At 40.4% G+C, this 21,059-nt stretch overlaps 1 protein-coding gene across 1 annotated transcript in view; it reads left to right on the forward strand.

The window, feature by feature from the left end:
* The window catches only part of GYG1 (glycogenin 1), a 45,528-nt gene extending 26,034 nt beyond the window's left edge, over positions 1–19,494 (forward strand). Inside the window, exons 5-7 of the mRNA XM_069104723.1 lie at positions 2,690–2,816; positions 15,574–15,793; positions 18,629–19,494. Of these exons, the coding sequence (XP_068960824.1) occupies positions 2,690–2,816; positions 15,574–15,793; positions 18,629–18,802 (521 nt within the window). The 3' untranslated portion in view covers positions 18,803–19,494. The remainder of the gene's footprint in view (positions 1–2,689; positions 2,817–15,573; positions 15,794–18,628) is intronic.
* Positions 19,495–21,059: the final 1,565 nt, after the last annotated feature.

Below are 21,059 nucleotides of genomic sequence, written 5' to 3' on the forward strand. Positions count from 1 at the left end.
GAGTTTTCACATAGTTGTACATATCCGGGAACCCATGTCTTATCTAAGGACTGGCCTTTCACTAGTTAATCATTATTTTTCCCATGTTCATTTGATTATTTACAGACACTTGGGGGGAGTAGGATACCTCTTTTTCTGATTTTAGGGGAATTGTACCTGTTCACTCTCTTTTCCCTAACTTGGAAAGTCCCTAATCTTTCATTCAATTAGAAATCTGATTATCTAATGTTTCATTGTTTCCTTTTAATTAATTGGTCGTATTTGATTGGTTGTTTTTAATGTATAAAAATCTATCTCTCCCTGTATCCTAATACAGCCCAAAGCTGAGGAAGGGGCTTGGTCCCAACTGGTTTTTCCATTGGCATACATTGCTTAACAAATTGCTATGTTTAGAAACTCAAGCCTTTGTTTCCTTAATCATTTCATCTTTCACCCACCACATTAGGAGGGACTTGAGAATTCTTGTTCCGTGCTGTAGTTTACATTTTAACAGAAGTAATTTTTTGTTATTGATATTTTCTGTTTTTATGTCACCTTCATTTCAAAACATATCCCATGTTCCTTTCTCCCCCTATTATCCTACCCCGCCAGGCAAATTATCTTGTGTAACAAAGAATAAAAAAATCGGAGGCAGCAGAGGGGAAGAAGTTCAAAGTCCTGTCCTGTCTCTGCCAAGGAAGGGGGGAGGTGCATTCCCTTGTGTCTTCTTCGAGGCCAGGCGCGGACGTTATGATGACAGTGTTTGGCATCTGCTTTTTTTTTCTTTTTAGTTCTTTCCATGCATATTGTAGTCGTTGCGTGTGTTGTTTTCCTGATTCTGCTTGCCTCATTCTCCATCAATCCGTGTGTCTTTCCATTTGTCTGTGGTTGTCAGTTCTTTTGGCACAGTAACATTCTTTACATTCATGTACAAATTTGTTTAGCCACCTCCGGATTGATGGTTATCTATTTTGTTTCCAGTTATGTGCTATTAAAAAAAAAAGGATAATAACTGATTTTAAGTCTTTTTCCTCAGATGCCCTACAGGAGGGCAGGACTCCCTTGGTCGTTGTTCAGTCATTTCAGTCATGTCTGACTCTTGGTGACCCCATTTAAAGTTTTCTTGCCAAAGATACTAGAGTGGTTGGCCATGCCCTTCTCCAGTTCATTTTACAGATGAGGAAAGTGAGTCGAACAAATTTAAGTGACTTGCCCAGGGTCACACAGCTAGTAAGTGTCTGAGGTCAGATTTGAACTCAAGATGAGTCTTCCTGACTCCAGACCTGGTGCTGTAGCCATTGATCTACCTAGCCACGTAGTTTAGTCTTCTTTTTTACTACTGCCTGCCCTTCCTGCTTGCCTTGGGTAGGTCTCTTTGTTTCTTTCAAGAGCTGATCTTGCTTTTTGGTTTGAATACTCTGGATTACAAATTCCCATCCATTTGTCTAAATTGTTAGAATTTGTTTTTGTCCTCATTAGGTAGGTGAATTTAGCTGTTTTAACAGGGATAATGCATTCTGTTTTCTGTGTGCACTAGATCCAAAAACACATTGTCTGGATGTTTCTGGTGTTTTCAGGGTATCTGGTGATCCTGATGGTAGACCAGAGTTCTTTGGGGAGATGGGGACAGTTGCCCCAGGATGGTAGACTCCAAATCCTGATCTCCAGATCTTTATTCCAAGTTGAAAACCAGATTCTCAATCAAATTTCTAACAGTCCTTTCAAGCATGGGGAAGACTATGTTGTGGTGTTGAAGCACATTGAACTTGTATTTAGGAAGGAATTTTTCAGGGAAGAACTGCCCACATACAGCCTGCTTGCTCTGACTGCTGCCTTCCTGTCTCTATGGCCCAAGCTGCTGCCTGGTCTTTAGAAGGGGAGCAATGTACTATTAACACAACATGCTTTCTTTTGCAACCTGTCATATTTCCAATCAGGAAAAATTCTGTCTAGATGAGAATGCGAGAGTTGATTTTTCCTGTTTGTGTTTTTATAGTTTGATTTGCAAACTTTAGGAGATTTTAAAAACTTAGCTCCAAATCCCCTCTCTTCTTCCACTCACCTACCAGTACACCCTTGAGTAAGTCTTGCTTTTTTCTCAGGACTTCAGTTTCCTCATTTGTAAAATGGAGGCATTAAATTGGTGACCTCAGAGGTCCTCTCCATCTATAACATAATTCTATGAAACAATAAAACCACCAGGGATAGAGTTCATATTCCCTTCTCTTTCTTAGAAGGAGATTAAGAACTAAACTTGCTTTGAGGAAAAAGGCAAAAAGCATAGTTGATTTATATGCCCAGACCATGTATCTGGTGATCAGCCTTGGCTCATTTATAATTTTTTTTGTGATTTAGTACTAACTCACACTGGCTGGGCTAGAAATATCAGCAGGCTGAGTGAGGTGGGAGGAATGGATTGCCTACAGCATTTGGAATTCTAGTGGGCTAGGTTGTTTCTTGGTTAGCCAATAAATCCACAGTAGGCAGCAACACAAACAGGAAAAAAAGCTGTCTTGATTACCTTCCTTTCTCAATATTTTCCTCTCTGGCCTGATTCAGAGAGGAAGATATTTCATAAAATGCCTTGAATAAGTATACCTCAAGAGTTGATTAATTCCCAATGGAATTAGGTGCTATTTGTGAGTGACCAGAACTTCCCTTAACATACCTCAATCTATTAATGTCCATTCTTTCCTACTTTCCCTTTCAGGTGGGGACCAGGGTTTGCTGAACACCTTCTTTAGCAGCTGGGCAACAACAGATATCAGAAAGCACCTGCCGTTTCTTTATAACCTAAGCAGCATTTCTATGTACTCCTACCTCCCGGCATTTAAAGCGTAAGTAGAGATTAAGTTCCAGCTGTTGTTCAATATGGGGGTGGTGGGGATTCCAGGGGAGAGTTAGGATGAGGTTTATACAAGCTTAGTGAATGTAAGGGGGGTGAGGGTGGATCTTCTCAGAAAGGTTTCCAAGACCAGAGCACATTTGGTCCCATATTAAACTGTACCCTTGGTGCCAGTAGGTGGTCCCCTGCTTTGGAAATATCCAAAGTGAGCTTTCTCCCAAAGAGATTCTTACACAAAAAAAAAAATGAGAAAAAGTAACAGTGAAGTATAGCTTAGTATTACCAGATCTCAAGCAATGTCAGATAGTAGTGATCCTTACAATTATTTTTAACTAGTTAAAAAAAACCAGAAAAGTAAATCAATGGAACAGACTAGTTAAATAAGCAAATGTAATAGTCCGTTGATCTCTAACCGCTAAAACACAAACTAATGAGGGAGGGGCTCACTCTCCTACAAGAACGTGCAGGAAAACTAGAAGGCACCTCATGCCGTATGTCAGAGGAGGTTCCCTACAGATGAAGAGGTGGCTGGACCTTTAGCATCCGTAGCGGTGGTTCCACAAGTTGATCCCTCGCCTAGCCGCAATTTCCACATCTGTTAAAAAATGGGAAGAATAATAATAACACCGACCTCACAGAGTTATTGTGAAGATCAGATGAGATATGATTACATATGAAATATATAAAGCACTGTGTAAACTCTAAAGCACTATTTAAATTCTAGATGGTAATGATCTTTATTATTACTATATCCCTAGTTGCATAGACCCCATCACTGTTACCTCAGACTCTGTTCCACTTGTGTTGAACCAGCGGGGTGAACTCTGATATTTTTGTCTTGAATGTAAGCCCACCGTAACCTTTGTCCATACTTATGTAACACCCCAAGTTATACGTGCTTCTGACAGAATTGCTCCTCACCTGCAGCAGACGGTGGCATATAATAGCTTTCTTCTTTTTTGTTTTTAATCGAATCCTGTATGTCAGGTCAACACTTTCACTGAGAAGGGCTTGCTTTGACAGCACATAGCCTTCCAATGAGCAAAGGGATCAGTTTCTCTTGCCTACCTTCTCCTAGGCTATAGACATAAGTGTTACATCACATGGTCAGCATGCTGACTTTTTCAGGGCACAAAATGTGTGAAATGTTTCATCCTTCACCCTTGTTGTTATGGCTTTTGTCCCTCTGCCTGATCTTAAACACATCCTTACATCTCTAGCTACAAGGTTTCATCTTGAAGGTTCTGTCACTGTGCTTTAGATAAAGATTATGGATTTCTGATCACTCCTTCCCTGTGGTCTTATGGGTCAGAAAATATCTGGGCTTCAAAGCTGGTTTTGCCCCGTTCTTTCTTAGTACTTTAACCCTATGCAAGCAGCTTCTTCTCTGGGGCTCATTTTCCTCACCCAGAAAATGAGTGAGTGGACTAAATGATTTTTGAAGTTCTTTCTAGCTCAAAAATCATGATTGTATTTAACTTGTCCTTTCTGTGTGTAAACAGTGACTCATTTGGTCAGCTAAACAGGAGCAGCCAGGGTATGCATGTAAGGGGCATGATTTGCTAGGAGAAACTTGCATCCTAAATTCCTCCAGCACCTGGCTTTTAAAATACAGACCGTCTTTGCTTGAATTTAGTCCCTTTAATCCTGGGCTGACTTTATTTCTACATTGTCCTCTCTTTATAGTACCCCCATGAGTCCAGGCAATATGGTTCCCTATCCCTTTTATCTGTGTTTATCTCAGAAATTCTTTTTATATTCATATGTAGTCAGTTATTTGATCTTATACATACCAGGGGATCATATATTTTGAGCTGGAAGGATTCTCAGAGACCTCCTAGACTCATGGATCAGTGTTCAAATCCCATCTTGGATGCTTACCAACTGCGAGACATCATGGGCAGATCAGTTGCAGCATCTGGAAGATAAGAGGCTTGGATGACTTCTGAGGTCCCCTTCCAGCTTTAGATATATGACCAGGAATACAGTCTAAGAGAAAGTATGTGACTTGTCCAATGACACACAGATAATAAGTGGCAAAGCTAGGATTTGAACCTAGGTCTTCTGGATTCCTCAGCCTAGGCTCATTACATTGTGCCACATCACTTCTGAGTAAAGCTGTACAAAGAATAGCAAGAAACATTCTTTGAAAGAATAGGTCTAATTCACTGACAAATGACATCTATAGGAATGTATCAGTAGACTTTCTCTGACACCTGTGAAAACAAGGAGGACACTATAGATACATTGAAAAATCTGCAGGACTTTTTGACTCTTGTAACAGGCTATCCTGTGGTTCAGAGAAAAAAATTCATAGTCTGCTGAGTTGTTCTCCTCATTCCATCGAAGTATCATTTATTTGTAACCCAGAGAATCCCCTAACCTTCATGTCCTCTCTGTCTGTAATTCTCCCAAAGAAGTAAAACAAATTTATGACTCTCCCACATTCCACATGGTAAAGTCAGTTCCAGGGCATGTTAAAAATGGCTTTATAAGTATAATCTGAACTTTGTTGTACACAGAGCCAGGGGCAGCTCTGTGTACAGCAGCTTAAGGTACAAATATGCATGGAGGCATACTGAAAATCACACTTAAATATACTTTTATCACCAGGAAATTCCATTCTCCATGGCTCCTAGATATTTTTTGATCGTTTAGGTTGTATATGTTCCAGGAAAGGCTCAGAGTTTCTATTGGCTAGTAACACAAGGGAGAATGAGGGAGTCCTGATTTTCATACCTTGGCTAGGGTGCATAAATACCAATATCCCAGCTCTAACTGTGCTGTAGGCCGAGAGTGCCTTCTCTCCCTTCTGAGTTTAAGGTCTAATACAGATAGCACAGTTATTTCTCTAGATCTGAAGTTCTTAACCCAGGGGTCCACAAACTCCACCAGACTGTTCTTGAAGAGGTTTCAGGGAGTCAGTGAATTTGGATAAGGAAAAAAATGACATTTTTATTTTCACTGACTTCTAACTGAAATATAACATTTGCTACAGTGCATGTTGGCACAAACCACAGTTAGTATTAGGCTTTCCCGGACTGACATTAAGGGTCTATAACAAGAAAATAAGGTTTAAAACTCCTGTTCTAGTTTACTATTGTATAGAGTTTAATGTCACTTGATATTTTAGGACATCTTGGATGTCTCTGCTCAAAACAACCTATATTATAATAATGCAGTTCCCACATATAGACCTCAGGTGTAGTATAAAAAAGGACCTTGGGTTCACATTTTAAAGTGACTCACTCAGACTCACTCTAGCAGTTGAAATATCATTTTATTTGGAATTAAAATATGATGCCTCCCCAAAAAAAAACACGATACCCAATTCTGTTACTCATTTTTGAAAAATCAAATTATCACTAGTTTGCCATAACATTAAAAGCACTGTAACAATTAAAATTATTACATGCTACTATATATCACAGAATTAAAATAAAACTAGAATTTCAGAAAAAAAAAGTAGTGAATGTCAGTGATTTAAAACAGCCTGAGGAGGGTTCACCTGAGCAACAAACTTTACTGACTTGTCCTTCATGTCTGGGCTTGCTTCATTTTCCTCTTTGTTCTCCCAATACCGAATATAGTACCTGGCACATAAGGGCTTGATCTGTGATTTAATGGGTACAGGTATGGCGGGTGAAAGATGAAACAACTGGGGAAACAAAGGTTCAAGCTTCTGAGCATATCAGTTTTATTAAGCAATGCAAGCCAATTGTCTAACAAATTGGGATCAGGCCCTCTTAGACTTGGTGCTGGACCATGGATAGAGGGAGAGGCAGATTTTTATGCATCAAAAACAATTAATCAAATAAAACTAATTAGCTAAAACAAAATAACCAGGATACAAAATTAAATAATCTGATTTCTAATTGGAGGAAAGATTAGAGACTTTTCAAGTTGGGAGGGGGAGAGTGAACAGATAGTTCCCTGAAATCAGAAAGGGTCCCATTCCTCCCAAGTGACTGTAATTAAGCAAAGGAACATGGAAACAATAACTGATTGGCCGCTATGGAGCCAGTTTTAAGATAAGACATATGGGTTGCTTGAGATGTAAAATTGTGAGCAAATTCCTTAGATCTGACTGGGTTTTTGATCACCATAACCTAGGTCTTTAGTTAAGGGTTTCTAAGCAGCAGATAGAGATGGGCCAACTTCCCAGCCACACAGGGCTAGGTTCAAACAATGCAGTGAGATTTCCTCTCAGTTCCCACTATTTAATAACGTTCTCTCACAAGACAAAAATTCGACTAGACCATAATTGAACAGAAAGAGAACTGATCTAGCTCCATAATTAAGTCACAAAATAGAGTCACTGTGATTGACTCAATTCCCACTTACTGTTCTAATTTCTTCAATTATCTTTTGATTCATGGGGAAGAGAACAGTTCACTCTCCTCTTATGAATAACTTATCTATAAGTTTTTCCATATATTCTTAATCAGAATTACATATATCAGGTTACAGATCAAACTACTTAGAAGGCTTACAATGGACTCAGTTTGAAAAGAGAGGTTTACATGTCACCAAGATAACCAAAAAAACTCAACATAAACACATTGAAACAAAAGGCCAAAGCAATATAATAATGATCACTATTAAATAACATCAAGTCTTCTTGTATCCTTGTAACCCACTCCCAATGACCTTTTAATCATTTTATCTTGGCTTGAGTCCCAGGCGTCCCATGTAGTTGTATGGTCCCTTCTGGAACCCTTGAAATTTCTGGAACAGGATTCATTTTCAGGACAGCTACAAAGGGGGATCTGCTTCTCTGGTTCCAAATCACTTGTAGAGATTCCTAGATAATTCTACTAAAATCTGACAGGTGTAAGACAATACAATTTTGTACAGTCTCTTTTTTTTTTCAAATGCTTTATTAACTTCTGATTTACATCATTCATTTCCGCCAGATTTTGAGTTACAAATTTTCTCCCCATTTTTCCCCTGCCCACCACTCCAAAATAGCAGTCCCACAGGATATCCCCTCCTCCAATTTGTTCTCTCCCATATTTTCTCCCATACCCCTTTCGACTTTTTCAGTGGATCTCTATGCCCCAGTGCCTGTATATCTTATTTCCCAATTACATGTAAAATAGTATTAATAATACTATATATATATATATATATATATTTGATTTTAAAACTTTGAATTCCAGATTCATTCTGTTCCTTCCTTGTCACCCACCCTTACTGGGAAGATAAGCAGTTCAGTATAGGTTGTACATGTGTGGCTAGTGCAAAATAATAACATAGTAGATATGTTGTAAAAGACTGACTATGTTTCCCTCCCTCCTATCCCACCTCCCACTTGTTCTATTCTCTCCTTTGATTCTGTCCCTTTTTAAAAGTGGGTGCTCCCAACTTCCCTTCCCCCCCGAGCCTGCCCTCCCTTCCATCATCCCCCCTCTCATCCCCTTCCCCCCCTACTCTCCTGGAGGGTGGGATACCCTATTTGTGTGTATTTCATTCCCTCTTCAAGCCAAATTCAGTGGGAATAAGGTTGACACATTCCCTTTTGCCTTCCCATTCTTCCCCTCCATTGTAACCATTTTCCTTTGCCTCTTCTATGTGAGACAGTTTACCCCATTCTGTCTCTCCCCATCTCCTCTCATTATATTCCTCTCTCTCACCTCTGAATTTCACCTTTTAAGTATCATCCCTTCCTGTTAAATTGGTCCTGTGCCCTCTATTTATGTATACTTGTAAACATATATACACACATTCACATGTGTATTCATATGCCCATATACCCTCATATTTAGACATATATATATATATATATATATTTCTATTCCCTTCAACTACTGAGAAAAGTTTCGTCAGTTACAATTATCATTTTTCCATGTAGGAATGTTAATAGTTCAACTTTCATCAGTGGCTTATGATTTCTTTGCCCTGTTTACCTTCTCATGCTTCTCTTGCTTCTTGTATCTGAATGTCAGATTTTCTATTCAACTCTGGTTTTTTCAGCAAGAATGCTTGAAAGTCCTCTATTCCACTGAATGACCATATTTTCCCCTGAAACATGATACTCAGTTTTGCTGGGTAGGTGACTCTTGGTTTTAATCCCAACTCCTTTGACCTCCAGAATATCACATTCCAAGCCCTTTGATCCCTCAGTGTAGAAGCTGCCAGATCCTGGGTTATCCTGATTGTGTTTTCACAATATTCAAATTGTTTCTTCCTGGCTGCTTGTAATATTCTCTCCTTAATCTGGGAATTCTGGAACCTGGCTATAATATTCTTAGGAGTTTTCTTTTTGGGATCTTTTTCAGGAGGTGATGATGGATTCTTTAAACCTCTATTTTGCCCTCTGGTTCTAAAACATCAGGGCAGTTTTCTTTGAGAACTTCCTGGAGGATGATTTCTAGGTTCTTACTTTGATCATGGCTTTCAGGTAGTCCAATAATTTTTAAATTCTCTCTCCTGGATATATTTTCCAGGTCAATGGTTTTTCCCATGAGATATTTCACATTGCCTTCTATTCTTTCATTTGTTTGGATCTGTTTAACAGCATCTTGATTTCTCATAAAGTCATTAGCTTCCATTTGCTCCAATCTAATTCTGAAGCAATGATTCTCCTCATTGAGCTTTTGAGATTCTTCTTCCATCTGGCAAATTTGGCTTTTTAAGGCATTCTTTTCCTCATTACCTTTTTGAGCCTCTTTTGCCATTTGAGTTAGTCTGTTTTTTAAGGTTTGATTTTCCTCAGTCAGGCTGTTGACTCTCATTTCGTAATTTTCTTGCATTGTTCTCATTTCTCTTCCCAATTTTTCCTCCACTTCTCTTATCTACTTCTTAAGGTCCTCTATGGCCTGTAACCAGCTTGTATTTTCCTTTGAAGCTTTTGGTACAGGAGTTCTGACTTCACTGTCTTCCTCCTGTTCCATGCTTTGCTCCTTTTTGTCCCCAAAATAGGAGTCTAATGTTGGAATCTTGTGTCTGCTTTGTTTCCCTTGCCTGGTCATGTCGCCCCTCAGTCACTTGACCCCTGGGCTTTTTGACACAGTAGGACTCTGCCACCAGACAGGGGAGCTTTCGTCCCAAACGCTGGGTTTTTCTAAGCTGCCAGAGGTATTAGATGGATGCCCTCTCTGAGGTCTCCACACGCTCTGGCAAGCTAGACACACATCTCAGGATTTCCACCCTAGACTGCAATCCAGATCCAAGCAGGTTAAAGCAAGAGCGATTACCCCTCAGACTGGTGCTTGGTCCCCCTACACTCTGCAGGCCAGGAGCTGAAGCTGCCACGTGGCACTGGCTGCCTGTGCAGGCGTCTCAGGGGCTTCTTGCCCCGGGGGCAAAAGCCATGCACTCCCACTTACAGGGTCCCAAAGTCCAGACTGCACTGACCTCTCACTTTGTCCTTCGCATCTGTGTGTTGATAAATCTGGAAACGGCCACAGCTGCTGCTCATCTGGAGTCCCTACAGCCGGTGGCTGGTCAGGCCCACCCTAGGACTAAAGCCTTGCCGTGGGGCTGGGCTCGGCTCCCAGAGCACTGTGCTGACCAATTCCTGCCAGCCTGCCAGGCTGTCCTCAGTGGGAGGTTAGCTTCTCTGTATCGTTTTGTGGGTTCTACAGCTCCAAGGTTTGTTCAGAGTCTCCTTTTTACATGGATTGGTGAAGGTGGAAGCAGGAGCAGCGGGGAGGTCATGCTTCTACTCTGCCATCTTGACTCCACCTCTCTGTACAATCTCTTAAATTTGGTTTTCCTGTGAGGGAACCCACTTTACACATCCATATCTGAAATCCTGATTTACTGCATGGGATCAAGATAGGCATGACTTGAAACATTACCTCCATTTGTACAGATCACTTATCTTTCTGTCTTTTTATACTGTGGGATTTTCATCTTGCATTTCTTCTATAAATCCTCTTTGGAGAAGATCTGCCCAATACCTTTGTTGTTTTCTTTAGCTCATTTGTGGAACACAAATTGGCCACTCAGCCTATCTATCTCTTGTTCCTTCCATGATCGTTCTGCATCCAGTCTACCTTTGTCTGGTCACACACATCTCCAGTGGTGACCTCTACACTATTTCTTTAGTGCAAGTCATGACTGGCAGCCTGCCATAGCCTAGTTAGACACACCAGGCATCTTTCTGTTACCCTGTAGGTCAATTTTAGTTCTTCCAAATGTTTTGTAGTTTATGTGGCATCCCCAAGACAATGTTGATGAAAATGGCATGAGCCCCACTCTCCAAAAGTTTATACTCTGGAAATTCCAAGTCAGTGTTTGCTTTTCACTATGTTGGCTAATAATATGTTGCCTTGGTCCAATGATAATAATCTGGCCGTGGGTTTATATCGTTAGTGCTTCTAACTTTGTAGTTTTTTCACATCTGTTATCCCCTCATATATATAGAATTTGGCACATGTTAAGAAGCTTATTTGACCTGTTTCAAAAAAAAGTAGTGGATTCTAGTGGTAATATAGCAGGATTAAAGGACTGTGGATCCTGTGGCATAAAACCTAAACCCCGCCCCCCCGCCTTTTTTTTTTTTACAGATGAGGAAACAGAGACTAAACATGATTAAATGACTTGTTCCTGGTCACTTAGGTAATAAGTGTCAGAGATGGGACTTCAGCTCATGTCAGTGGGTATCATGCCCATGGTGTCTTTAAATTCTACAATATCACTCTTCTTGCTGCTCAGCTTTGTTTCTTGGCAGCTAGGTAGCAGAGTGGCTAGTGTCAGGCTGGAATCAGAAGACCTGAGATCATATCTGGACTGAGACACTTTGCCAGTTGTGTGACCCTGGGCGAGTCATTTAACATCTGTCTGCGTCAGTTTCCTTAACTATAAAATGAGGATAATAATAGCATCTACCTCTCAGGGTTATTGTAATGATCAAATGAGATAATATTTATAAAGCACGGTACCTGGCACATAGTATAGGTACTTGCTAAGTAAATGCTTGCTTCCTAGTTAGCCCTTCTATTTATTCTCCCCAGCAACATTGTCATTCAATTCAACACACATTTATGGAGCACCTAAGATGGGCCAGATACCGCGCTAAAGGTTGGAAATGCAAAGACAACAGTAAAACAATTCCTGCCTCAAAGAGCTTACATTCTCCGGGGGGAGAAGTACATGCACACAGATAAGAAGATATACAGAAAAAAAAAAGACCAAGTAATTTGGGGTGTAGGGAAAGCACCTAAATCTTTGTCATTAAAGTCACTGGCTTTTCCTTTGCTAACTCCCTGGGGAGCCCATGCCCCTACAACTCTGAAGCCATGGAGGATCTAAACTCCAGTAGGGGCTTCCTTTGCATGGCCATGTAACTATCCATCAAGGACTGTGTATTTGAGGAAGAACCAAGTAATGACTGAATGTCCAGCACTCAGGTAGTTCCTATGACATCTAGGATGTCTGGAGTCCTGATGTCTACTCCTGAGCTTTGACTATCAGGGACAGAAATAGCTAGGTCAGCCTGACACCAGATGCAAGCATATTCCCTCTTCTCTTTTATACTGATGGATGCAGAAGGCAGAGCTTAGAGGGAATGAGTTGTCCCCAGGACCATCATCAGCTGGATTCCCATGGAAATCCTCTCTCTTGCTTCCAATTTAACTTATTCATTTCTAGTTCTAACTAGTTCTGGGTTTAAAATCCAGCTCCGATCTTCTCAATTTGTTAACTAAGAGAGTCATCCATTAAATTCTATCTGATCTTTGGGTGACTCCAGGTTGCTCAAGGATTACTCGGGACAGCTAAGCTAAGCAGGATTGTAACTGGCTCCTACTCAAGCTCTGTCTTGTGATCTGGATGTCTCTTTTGAGATTCCATTTGGTTTAAAATTAGAACATTTATTTTAAGAAATACATGCAAGCTGAGACAAATCCTTAACACTGAGTCAGAAGGGATGGCCACTGGTAATTTAAACGCTATTGTGATGTCTGCCCAACTTCTCCCCGCCCCCTCCCCACCAACCCCCCAGATATTGCGTCTTATAAATCTTTTGATGAGTCATAAATCTTCCTTGTTAGCCCTGTTTCTAAAGTGAGGTCACTTGAATTTTCTTATCTCTTGACATCAACATTTTTCTTCCTCTTGCCTTAGCTAACTGAAATAAAGGGTTTTGCTTTAACCCAAGTAATGCAAATTCTTCCAGAGTCTGATGGTAGAGTTAGAATGTAAGTTTCTTGAGGGCAGAGAAGATATCACTCTGCCTCAGGTTCAAAGGCAGCTGGGTGGCTCAGTAGGCAGTACTCTAGGCCTGGAGTCAGGAATAACTGAGTTCAGATTTGACTTCAGACACTTACTAGCTGCGTGACCCTGGGAAAGCCACTTACCTACTTCCTCTGTTTCCTCAACTGTAAAATGAGACTAATACTAGCATCTGCCTTCCAGGGTAGTCCCAATGATCAAATGAGATAAAACTTGTAAAGCACAGTCCCTAACACATAGTAGGTGCTTAACAAATGTTTCCTTCCATGCTTGCCTGGCACAATGACACAGTAGGTACTTATAAATAATAGATTACCATATATTGTGGTTTAGTGGATAAGTTGTAAACTAAAAAAAAGATAACACCTTGTTGACATTATTTATTAGATTTATAGCCTCAGTGTTTGATTTTTAAGCAAGATTTCAGCTCTTATGTGTCTTATTCCCTGATCATTTTAAGATTATGGCAGATGAATGGGGCATCAGTATAATGTGAACTGTAGCTCTCAGCCAGGGCCATTTATGCCCTGGGTCCCCCTCATCACCACCACCACCACCACCACCACCACCACCACCACTGCACACACATTTTTCTTTCTCCTACAAGCACCAGGACTTACCTGATCATTCCTCTTAGGTAGAGTGACTTCATTACATGAGCCTCTATTTTCTCATCTGTAAAGCTGGGATTTATAAGTGTTCAACAAGCATGTAGTAAAGCACCTACTCTGTGCTAGTCACTAGGTATACAGAGACAAAAACCAACCAGTCCCTGTCCTCAACAATATAAACATAGGTAAATAAATATAAAACATATGCAAAGGGGGTATCTATTTTAGGGGTGTAGGAACCCTGGGGTGGAGGGTATTAGAAACTTGGTGGGATCCAGGTAGGTTTCTTATAGGGAGAGGCACTTGAACTGACCTTTGAAGGAAGCTAGGGCTTCTAAGAGACTGAGAGGAAAGGGGGCGCGCATCCAGGCTTTCTTAAAGATGGGGGTTAGAAACAACAGGATTGTTGTGAGGAAGGGAGTTTATATGCTTTAGAGCACTTATCAGGATTGTTTATTATTATAAGTAACAGTCATAATTATCAAGGACACCCTCTCCTTTCCCTGTGGGCACTTACCTCCTCTTTAGGAGCATTTCTGCCAAGAAGAGACTCAGGGTTTTGATTGTTTTCTTGCCCTATTTAGCTTCCTTTTAGATGCTTTAAGGGTTTTTACAATTTGTAAACTATGAGGAAATAAACAGGCCTTTAAAAAGAGAAACAGAATGAAGGTCTTTCCTCTCCCTTGTACCTTCCCAGCTAGATGGGTTCAAATTGCAATGAGTAAGATCCACATGGGCAGTCATGGCACAATAGGTGCTAATAGGTTCATTGGGCCAAGGAGGATTCATTTTCCTCTCCGAAGAAATAGGAGTTGTTGTGTGCCCCTTCTAAGAATCGTGCTACATCAACCGGGAATATCTCACCAGAAAGCAAGATGCAAAACACTTCCAAATAAACCACATGGGTCTCAGAGTTGAGAAATGCAAGATAATTTCATATGTGGGTTAGAGAAATCCTGGTTTTCTGCAGAAATCTCTCACAGAGCAAGTTGATGTAACATTTCCCATCCACCCTTTATACTACATATCTATTATTGAGCTGGAGGTACTGCTACTACTACTACTACTACTACTACTACTATTACTATTATTACTACTGCTATCACCATCACCACTGCTGCTGCTGCTACTACTACTACCACTACTACTGCTGCTGCTATTATTACTACCACCACTACTACCACTACTAGCTTACTAGCTAACTAACTAGCATCTATAATGCTTTAAGGTTCACAAACCACTTTGCAAATATTATCTCATTTTTTTAATCCTTGTAACAACCCCAGGAGTTAGGTGCTATTATTATCCCCATTTTACAGTTGAAGAAAGCAAGGCAGATGAAAGTGAATTAACTTGCCCTGGGTCACATAGATTAGGAAGTATCTGAGGCTGACTTGAAACTCAGAGCTAGTACTTGTTTCAAATGTGTTGTATGATGAGCTGGGTTCAGAGGTTTTGGCCACCCCTTCTAGATCAGAAGCCATTTTTTCTTTCCCTGGTTTTATGCTCCTTTCTGTCTCAGGAAGGTGTTTCCCTTCAGGGAGAGGCAGCCCTTTGTAGGCAGTGGTAGAGGTTGATGGGAGCAGAAGGAAAGAGTAGACAATTGAACAGTCACACTGTTGAGGCTCCCTGACTCCCGCATGTATCAGGTACAATCCTACCTATATGCCTTTGCTTTTTCTTCCAAAGGTCACCTTCAGAATTGTACTTGCTCTGGGATCTGATTACCCTAACCCCATGGCAATCTCACCTTCTGAACAATAGGACCAGCAGGGGACAAACTTGCTATTTTCCCAGTGGTAGAAAAAAGATATCTTCATTGCATCCTGCCCCAAAGTCACCGTCTTTGTTGGCCACCACAGCAAGAATGTCTATTGCAGCCGAAAAGATAGTAAATACCAGTTTTCCAGTCAACCCTTGGAATGATGACTTCTAGTATGTCTGTTCATTTGTCAGGTTTGGGGCAAATGCAAAAGTTGTGCACTTCCTGGGACGAATTAAACCATGGAATTATACCTATGACCCCAAAACGAAAAGCGTCAGGAGCGACACTCGTGACTCCACTCTGCTTGACCCCCAGTTCCTCACCATGTGGTGGGACATCTTCACCACCAACATTCTGCCTTTACTCCAGCAGTTTGGAGTTGTTAAAGACACCTTCACAGCCTTTAACGCGGTAGGGTTTGTTTTCTCTTTCTTGAGTGACATAATGCAGTTTCTGACCTGGTTTGAAGGTGGGAGGAGATAGGGGGTGAAAAAGAAAAGAAGCTAATCTAATTAAATCCATCAACTTATTATCTTAGAATTGAAGCCAAAAATGAATAATCAAATTTACGGTAAGGAGAGTAGTAGTTGGCCCATTTGCTCAGGAATCTGGCAGGTAATGCAGAGGAAATTAAAGGAGTAAACCTGGTCTCTGCTTTCAGAGATGTACCAGCATAACAAGGAAGACAGGACAAGCATATATAAGATCAAAAAGACAGAGGCAAAGCAACACAACCTGGGAAATGTATTCATATAGACCGTACTCTGTCTGTATGGCAGGAGATATAGAATATTTTATCCAAGAGAAGTGAGTACATCTCATCAAATCCAGCTGGGCACAGCATAAGGGCATTGCCATAAGGATTTTGAAGCAACTGGGGCCAGCTGGGGTTCATCTGGAAAGTCTTAGTAGAGGTGGAGCATCTAGCCAAAAGAGGAGAGGGACGTGTTTTGATGGAAGGAAAATCAAGGTCATCCTGGGTGGGGGCTCATTGAAGCCTTGAAGAGAAATGGGCTGGGGAAGCAGGTATTGCTACAAACCAGGGTGGGAGAAATACACAGTAACAATAACTAATAACAACTTTATATTGACCAATGCTTTATTAAGAGATCTCAAGTGATTTTGTGCTTTTTAAATGATGCACCTTATATGTCCAAATGATAAGTGTTCTAACCCTTTGCATGTTTTAGAAATCACAAATATCCAGACATTCTTTGGTTAACAATTTTCCATCTGCATAAGAGGCTGAGATGTTTGCAGTGAGGCTGCCGCATGAAAATAATATGGCAAATGTCCCCTTGGTATTTTGGTAGCCACAATGTTGTCCAGCCATTAGGCAGTAGCTATCAAAAGGAATCTGCTTAGAGAGAAGAGGCTACCCTACACTCAGTTCCTCCTTTGACATAGGCAATGTTAAATTCCCTTTAAGAACCTCCCTTAAGAAATTCAAGATGAAGATGGAGTGAAGTGTGAGATAATAGTGAGGAAAGAAGAACAGGGGTGATAGAGGAAAATGTGGTCAGCGGATGTGTCACAGATTATCAAGTCATCTATCATCCTTGTCTTCTGATGCTTGCCCTCCTTTTGGTCATTTCTCTGTTCCCCAACTATGGTTAGAAAAATCACAGGCAAAACTTCTGGCTGCCTTTGTGAAGGTTTGAAGGAAGGAGCTTGTAGATGCCCTCTCCAGGCCTATTTTTCAATCTGTTACATGGAAAGATTAGACTAGATAACCTCTACATTTCCTTTCAGTCTTGACATTCATTCAGTGATTACACACTTCTAGAAATGGGCTCTTATTGCTAAATAATTCAGCATGGGTCCTTTAAAAAAAAATAATAAAGGTCAGAGTTTAAAAAACAGTGGCATCTCTGTGGCCTTACAGGCCAAAGTTCTAGCCATCCCTACAACTAGGAAGAGTTTTGAAGGCAGAACAAGGATAAGAACCAGGGATCAGAAGAGGCCCAGAACCTCACTAACTCATCCTCCATTAAGAAATATTAAGAGAAAGAGTTAAGAAAGCATTGTGAGAGAGTGAATTCAGGGGGTGGCAGCTGGTCAGGGTTCTTTCCGGCTCTATATACATAAGCCTATGTATGAGTCTCAGATGTAATAAAATGGTGCTAGAACTTTTATCCCAAAGGATCAAAAGACAGTTGAGTTGTTTAGGCCAAAATGAAATTGTGGGGTTTGATGATTATTACTGTAGTGAAATGGTTCTCTCAGGAAAGAATGATAACTGTATATCACTCGGCACTTTTACTTTTTCTGCCTTAGGGTTGCTAGTACATTCTCACTTCACAATGAAAGTGTTTTAAGATGAATTAAAAGAGAGAGATGCAGTATCTCCAAAGTATTATATAGTAACAAAGAGCCTGGATTAGGAGCTGGGATATGTGGGTCCAAACCCCAGCTCTCCCCCCCTTGTGACCTTGGGCAAGTCCTTTCTCCAGTTTCCATCTCTTTACTGGGAGGATTGGACCATTTGATCTCTGAAGTCCTCGTTAGTTCGAAATTTGTAAATTGGAAATGAAAGCCTCGCTGGTACCTGCTGGAGAGATTGGGTTTCATAAAATAAACAGGTTTGCTCTATAATTTAGACAAGTCTTCTAGGATTGCTGGACCCCAAAGTAAGCTAAAGATGGGCACTTAGAGATTAAATAGACTGAACTGACAAAAATTTATGGGTTTCTCCCTCTTCCATGAGTTCAGTAAATGTTGGCTCCCAACTCATTGAGCTTTTCTGTGTGGGACACCTCTGCTGTCAATCTTGTATTAAAGCTGAATGTCTGTGGGGTCCTATAAGCTCTCCATCTTTCCAAGTCCATGCGGATAAAGAGCTTAGAATGAGACATGCTTTCCCTTATCCATCTTACCCTCTCTGATGAACTGTTTGCAGCTTTCGGGTTTGGCCTATACTCTGGCTTTCTCTTGTGGCTTCTGTAGAAAGGTATGCAGACCTTAAACCTAACCCTAATACCTGTGCCTTTCTGATGTTTTCACCGAGAACAGTGTTCATTTTGCTAGGAAAATCATATGACCTTTTAAATGTTGTTTGCGGATTTATTTTTACATTTCCTTTCTGGGTTGTTTTTTTTTTTTGTTCTGTTTTGTTTTGTTTTGTTTCTCTGCATGACAATTCACCCCAGCTTCTCTTCCCCTTCCATTTACTGCATTCTTTAGAGACTTAAAAAAAATAGTAATTTCCAGTTCTCATGGAGACCTTGATTATATTTCTTCTTCTAGGAGGAAGTCACAGATGCAATCTCCCATATGTCCATTGGGGACCTCAGCCCTCCACCCCAACCATTTGTATCTTCAGATGAACGTAAGGAGCGGTGGGAGCAAGGCCAGGCTGATTACATGGGAGCAGATTCCTTTGACAATATCAAGAGGAAACTGGACACTTACCTTCAGTAGAAAACACCTCCCTTTTCTCTGTGCAAACATCAGCTACACAGGACTGGTTCCAGATAATTTAGCATCTAGAAGAGTGTTGAGTATGGTTGTTACAGTTGCTAGCAGCTTTGTTTAAAGCTCCACATTTGAAGGCTTATAGTACTAAAGGTGAAAACTGGACAAAAGTCAAGAAGTAAAAAGCTCATTTTCTGGTCATTTAATTGTCAAGCGACTCCTTGCCTGATCATTCAGAAAAAAAATTAGAAAATTTCTATTTAATGTGAATTACCAATAAATCTGGTGAGAGGGAATGAAGCCATTAAGCCACTGGTCTCTGCTCCTGACGCCCGAAGAGCTGGGCTCCAGTCAGCACCCCTTGATCCTCACGAAGTGGGAACGATGCTACCTGCCTTGTTCTTTGCCATAGTAGATAGGCATTTCAGCACTGGGCAGAGACTGCCCTAGTGGTCCCCATTCTTCTCTTATGGAGAAGCAATGTAACACTGTTGAGTCACAAGTTTAATAACTGCTACCACAAATGGCGACACCCTTTTTATCCCTCAGAAACTGAACTTTTTTTTTTTACCAGTTTTCTTTGTACAGTAAGGTAGCATACTGGAAAGTAATTCCACATGCTTGGGGAATTAGAGTGAGTTTTCTGAATGCTTACCTCCAGGGGCACCATGTACCAAAAATAAACACTTAACAATGAATTTTTGCTTGTCTATCTTGGTTCAGAACTATTCTTCTTGAAGAAAATTTGCCTGATTTGTACTGGGAATTCTTATTTTTTCTTTCATATATTGAGTAGCTTAAAATGGGATCAGCTCTTTCATGGCCACAAGTCCCAAAGTTCCATTGTAAGGTATTGAGAGACTGCAATGTCTATCAGTAGGGAGGAGGGGTATCCACACCACTGAAATCCTATACAGTTTCTTGGCATACTGTGATGTGATTGTATGTATTTGTATTTGTGTGTGCATATATATGTTTGTTATGTGTGTATACCTATATGTATGTGTATACATATATGTGATTATATACTATATATTCATGCATGTGTACATATATGTATATGGAGAGAGTCAGAGTCATTTTGAAGAGCAAAGTAAGTTTGGGAAAATTCCAGAAGATATAACTCCTTTGCAAACACCTAGGGAAAAAAACAAAACCAAACAATTCTGATGATTAGTGTCCTCCTTTGATAGTGTGATAAGACCTGGTAAGTAGCTGCAAGATAATAAATTGTGATACTATACCCCAACATCTCAGCTTTTGATTATACTCTGTGTGACACATTCTTTGAAAATTTAAAAGATACCAGCTCAACCACTGGGCATTCTGATAATTAGTTCAAATATTCAAACTGTGATCGTTTATTTAGCACCAATATATGGAATATAACAGTATTCCACAAAAAACACAACTAGGCTGACATTTTGAATTAGCAACCTACACGATGGAATGGAAGGTTTGCTCATTAAATTCCCAGAGATTTCTAAGTTGGAAATGATGACTAGCCCCTGGCAGGGAAGGATCATGACTCCAAAGTGATCCTTAGAAGTTTGAAATGCCCCTAAAGAATTTATCTCCCACTGTGAAAAGAGCCACAAAGAACACTGAAGCCTTAAAAGGCCTAGAGATTTACTTGGTCCACAAGCTAGCATGCCATAACAACAATATTAGCTAGTACATATAATGTACTGTTTTATAATATTTTCTTCATATATCATCTTTTTTGACCCTCACAATAACCTCTGAGTTATGTGATATTATTATCCCCATTTTACAGAAGAGAGAGAAAACTGACATTGAGAAGTGACTGGCCCAGGGATATACAGTTAGTAAATGTTTGAGGCAGAATTTATAACTTGGGTTTTCCTAATACCAAAGTCCAGTGCTCCACCCACAGTATGGCCTACGCCTATTTAAAATAATTGAACATGCAATTAAGAACTCCAAATAACAGTCTTTACTTAAGTCCTCCTATAATGTCTCTGTATTTTTGTGAGATATATTTGGGTCCCCAAAGGTAATCCTATCGAGATGGAAAGGCTCCATCTTGAATTGATGAGTGGATATGTATGTTTCTCAAAACCTAGACTAAGCTAAATTTATAAAAGGTTCTTGGCCAGAGACTGATGACATATGGCAGGGAGTAGGGTGATGGGGTGCCAAACCTACTCACGAAACTGTCTACTGAGGTATCAATACTGGGATCTATATTAGTGGGGCAGAGTACCCATTATGAAATTAGGGATCTTGAAAGCATGGAAAT

Source organism: Petaurus breviceps, unplaced genomic scaffold (genome assembly GCF_028583685.1).
Source record: "Petaurus breviceps papuanus isolate PSGF00001 unplaced genomic scaffold, PetGlider_PUasm1.0 688, whole genome shotgun sequence".
In the NCBI taxonomy this organism is placed as follows: Eukaryota; Metazoa; Chordata; class Mammalia; order Diprotodontia; family Petauridae; genus Petaurus; species Petaurus breviceps.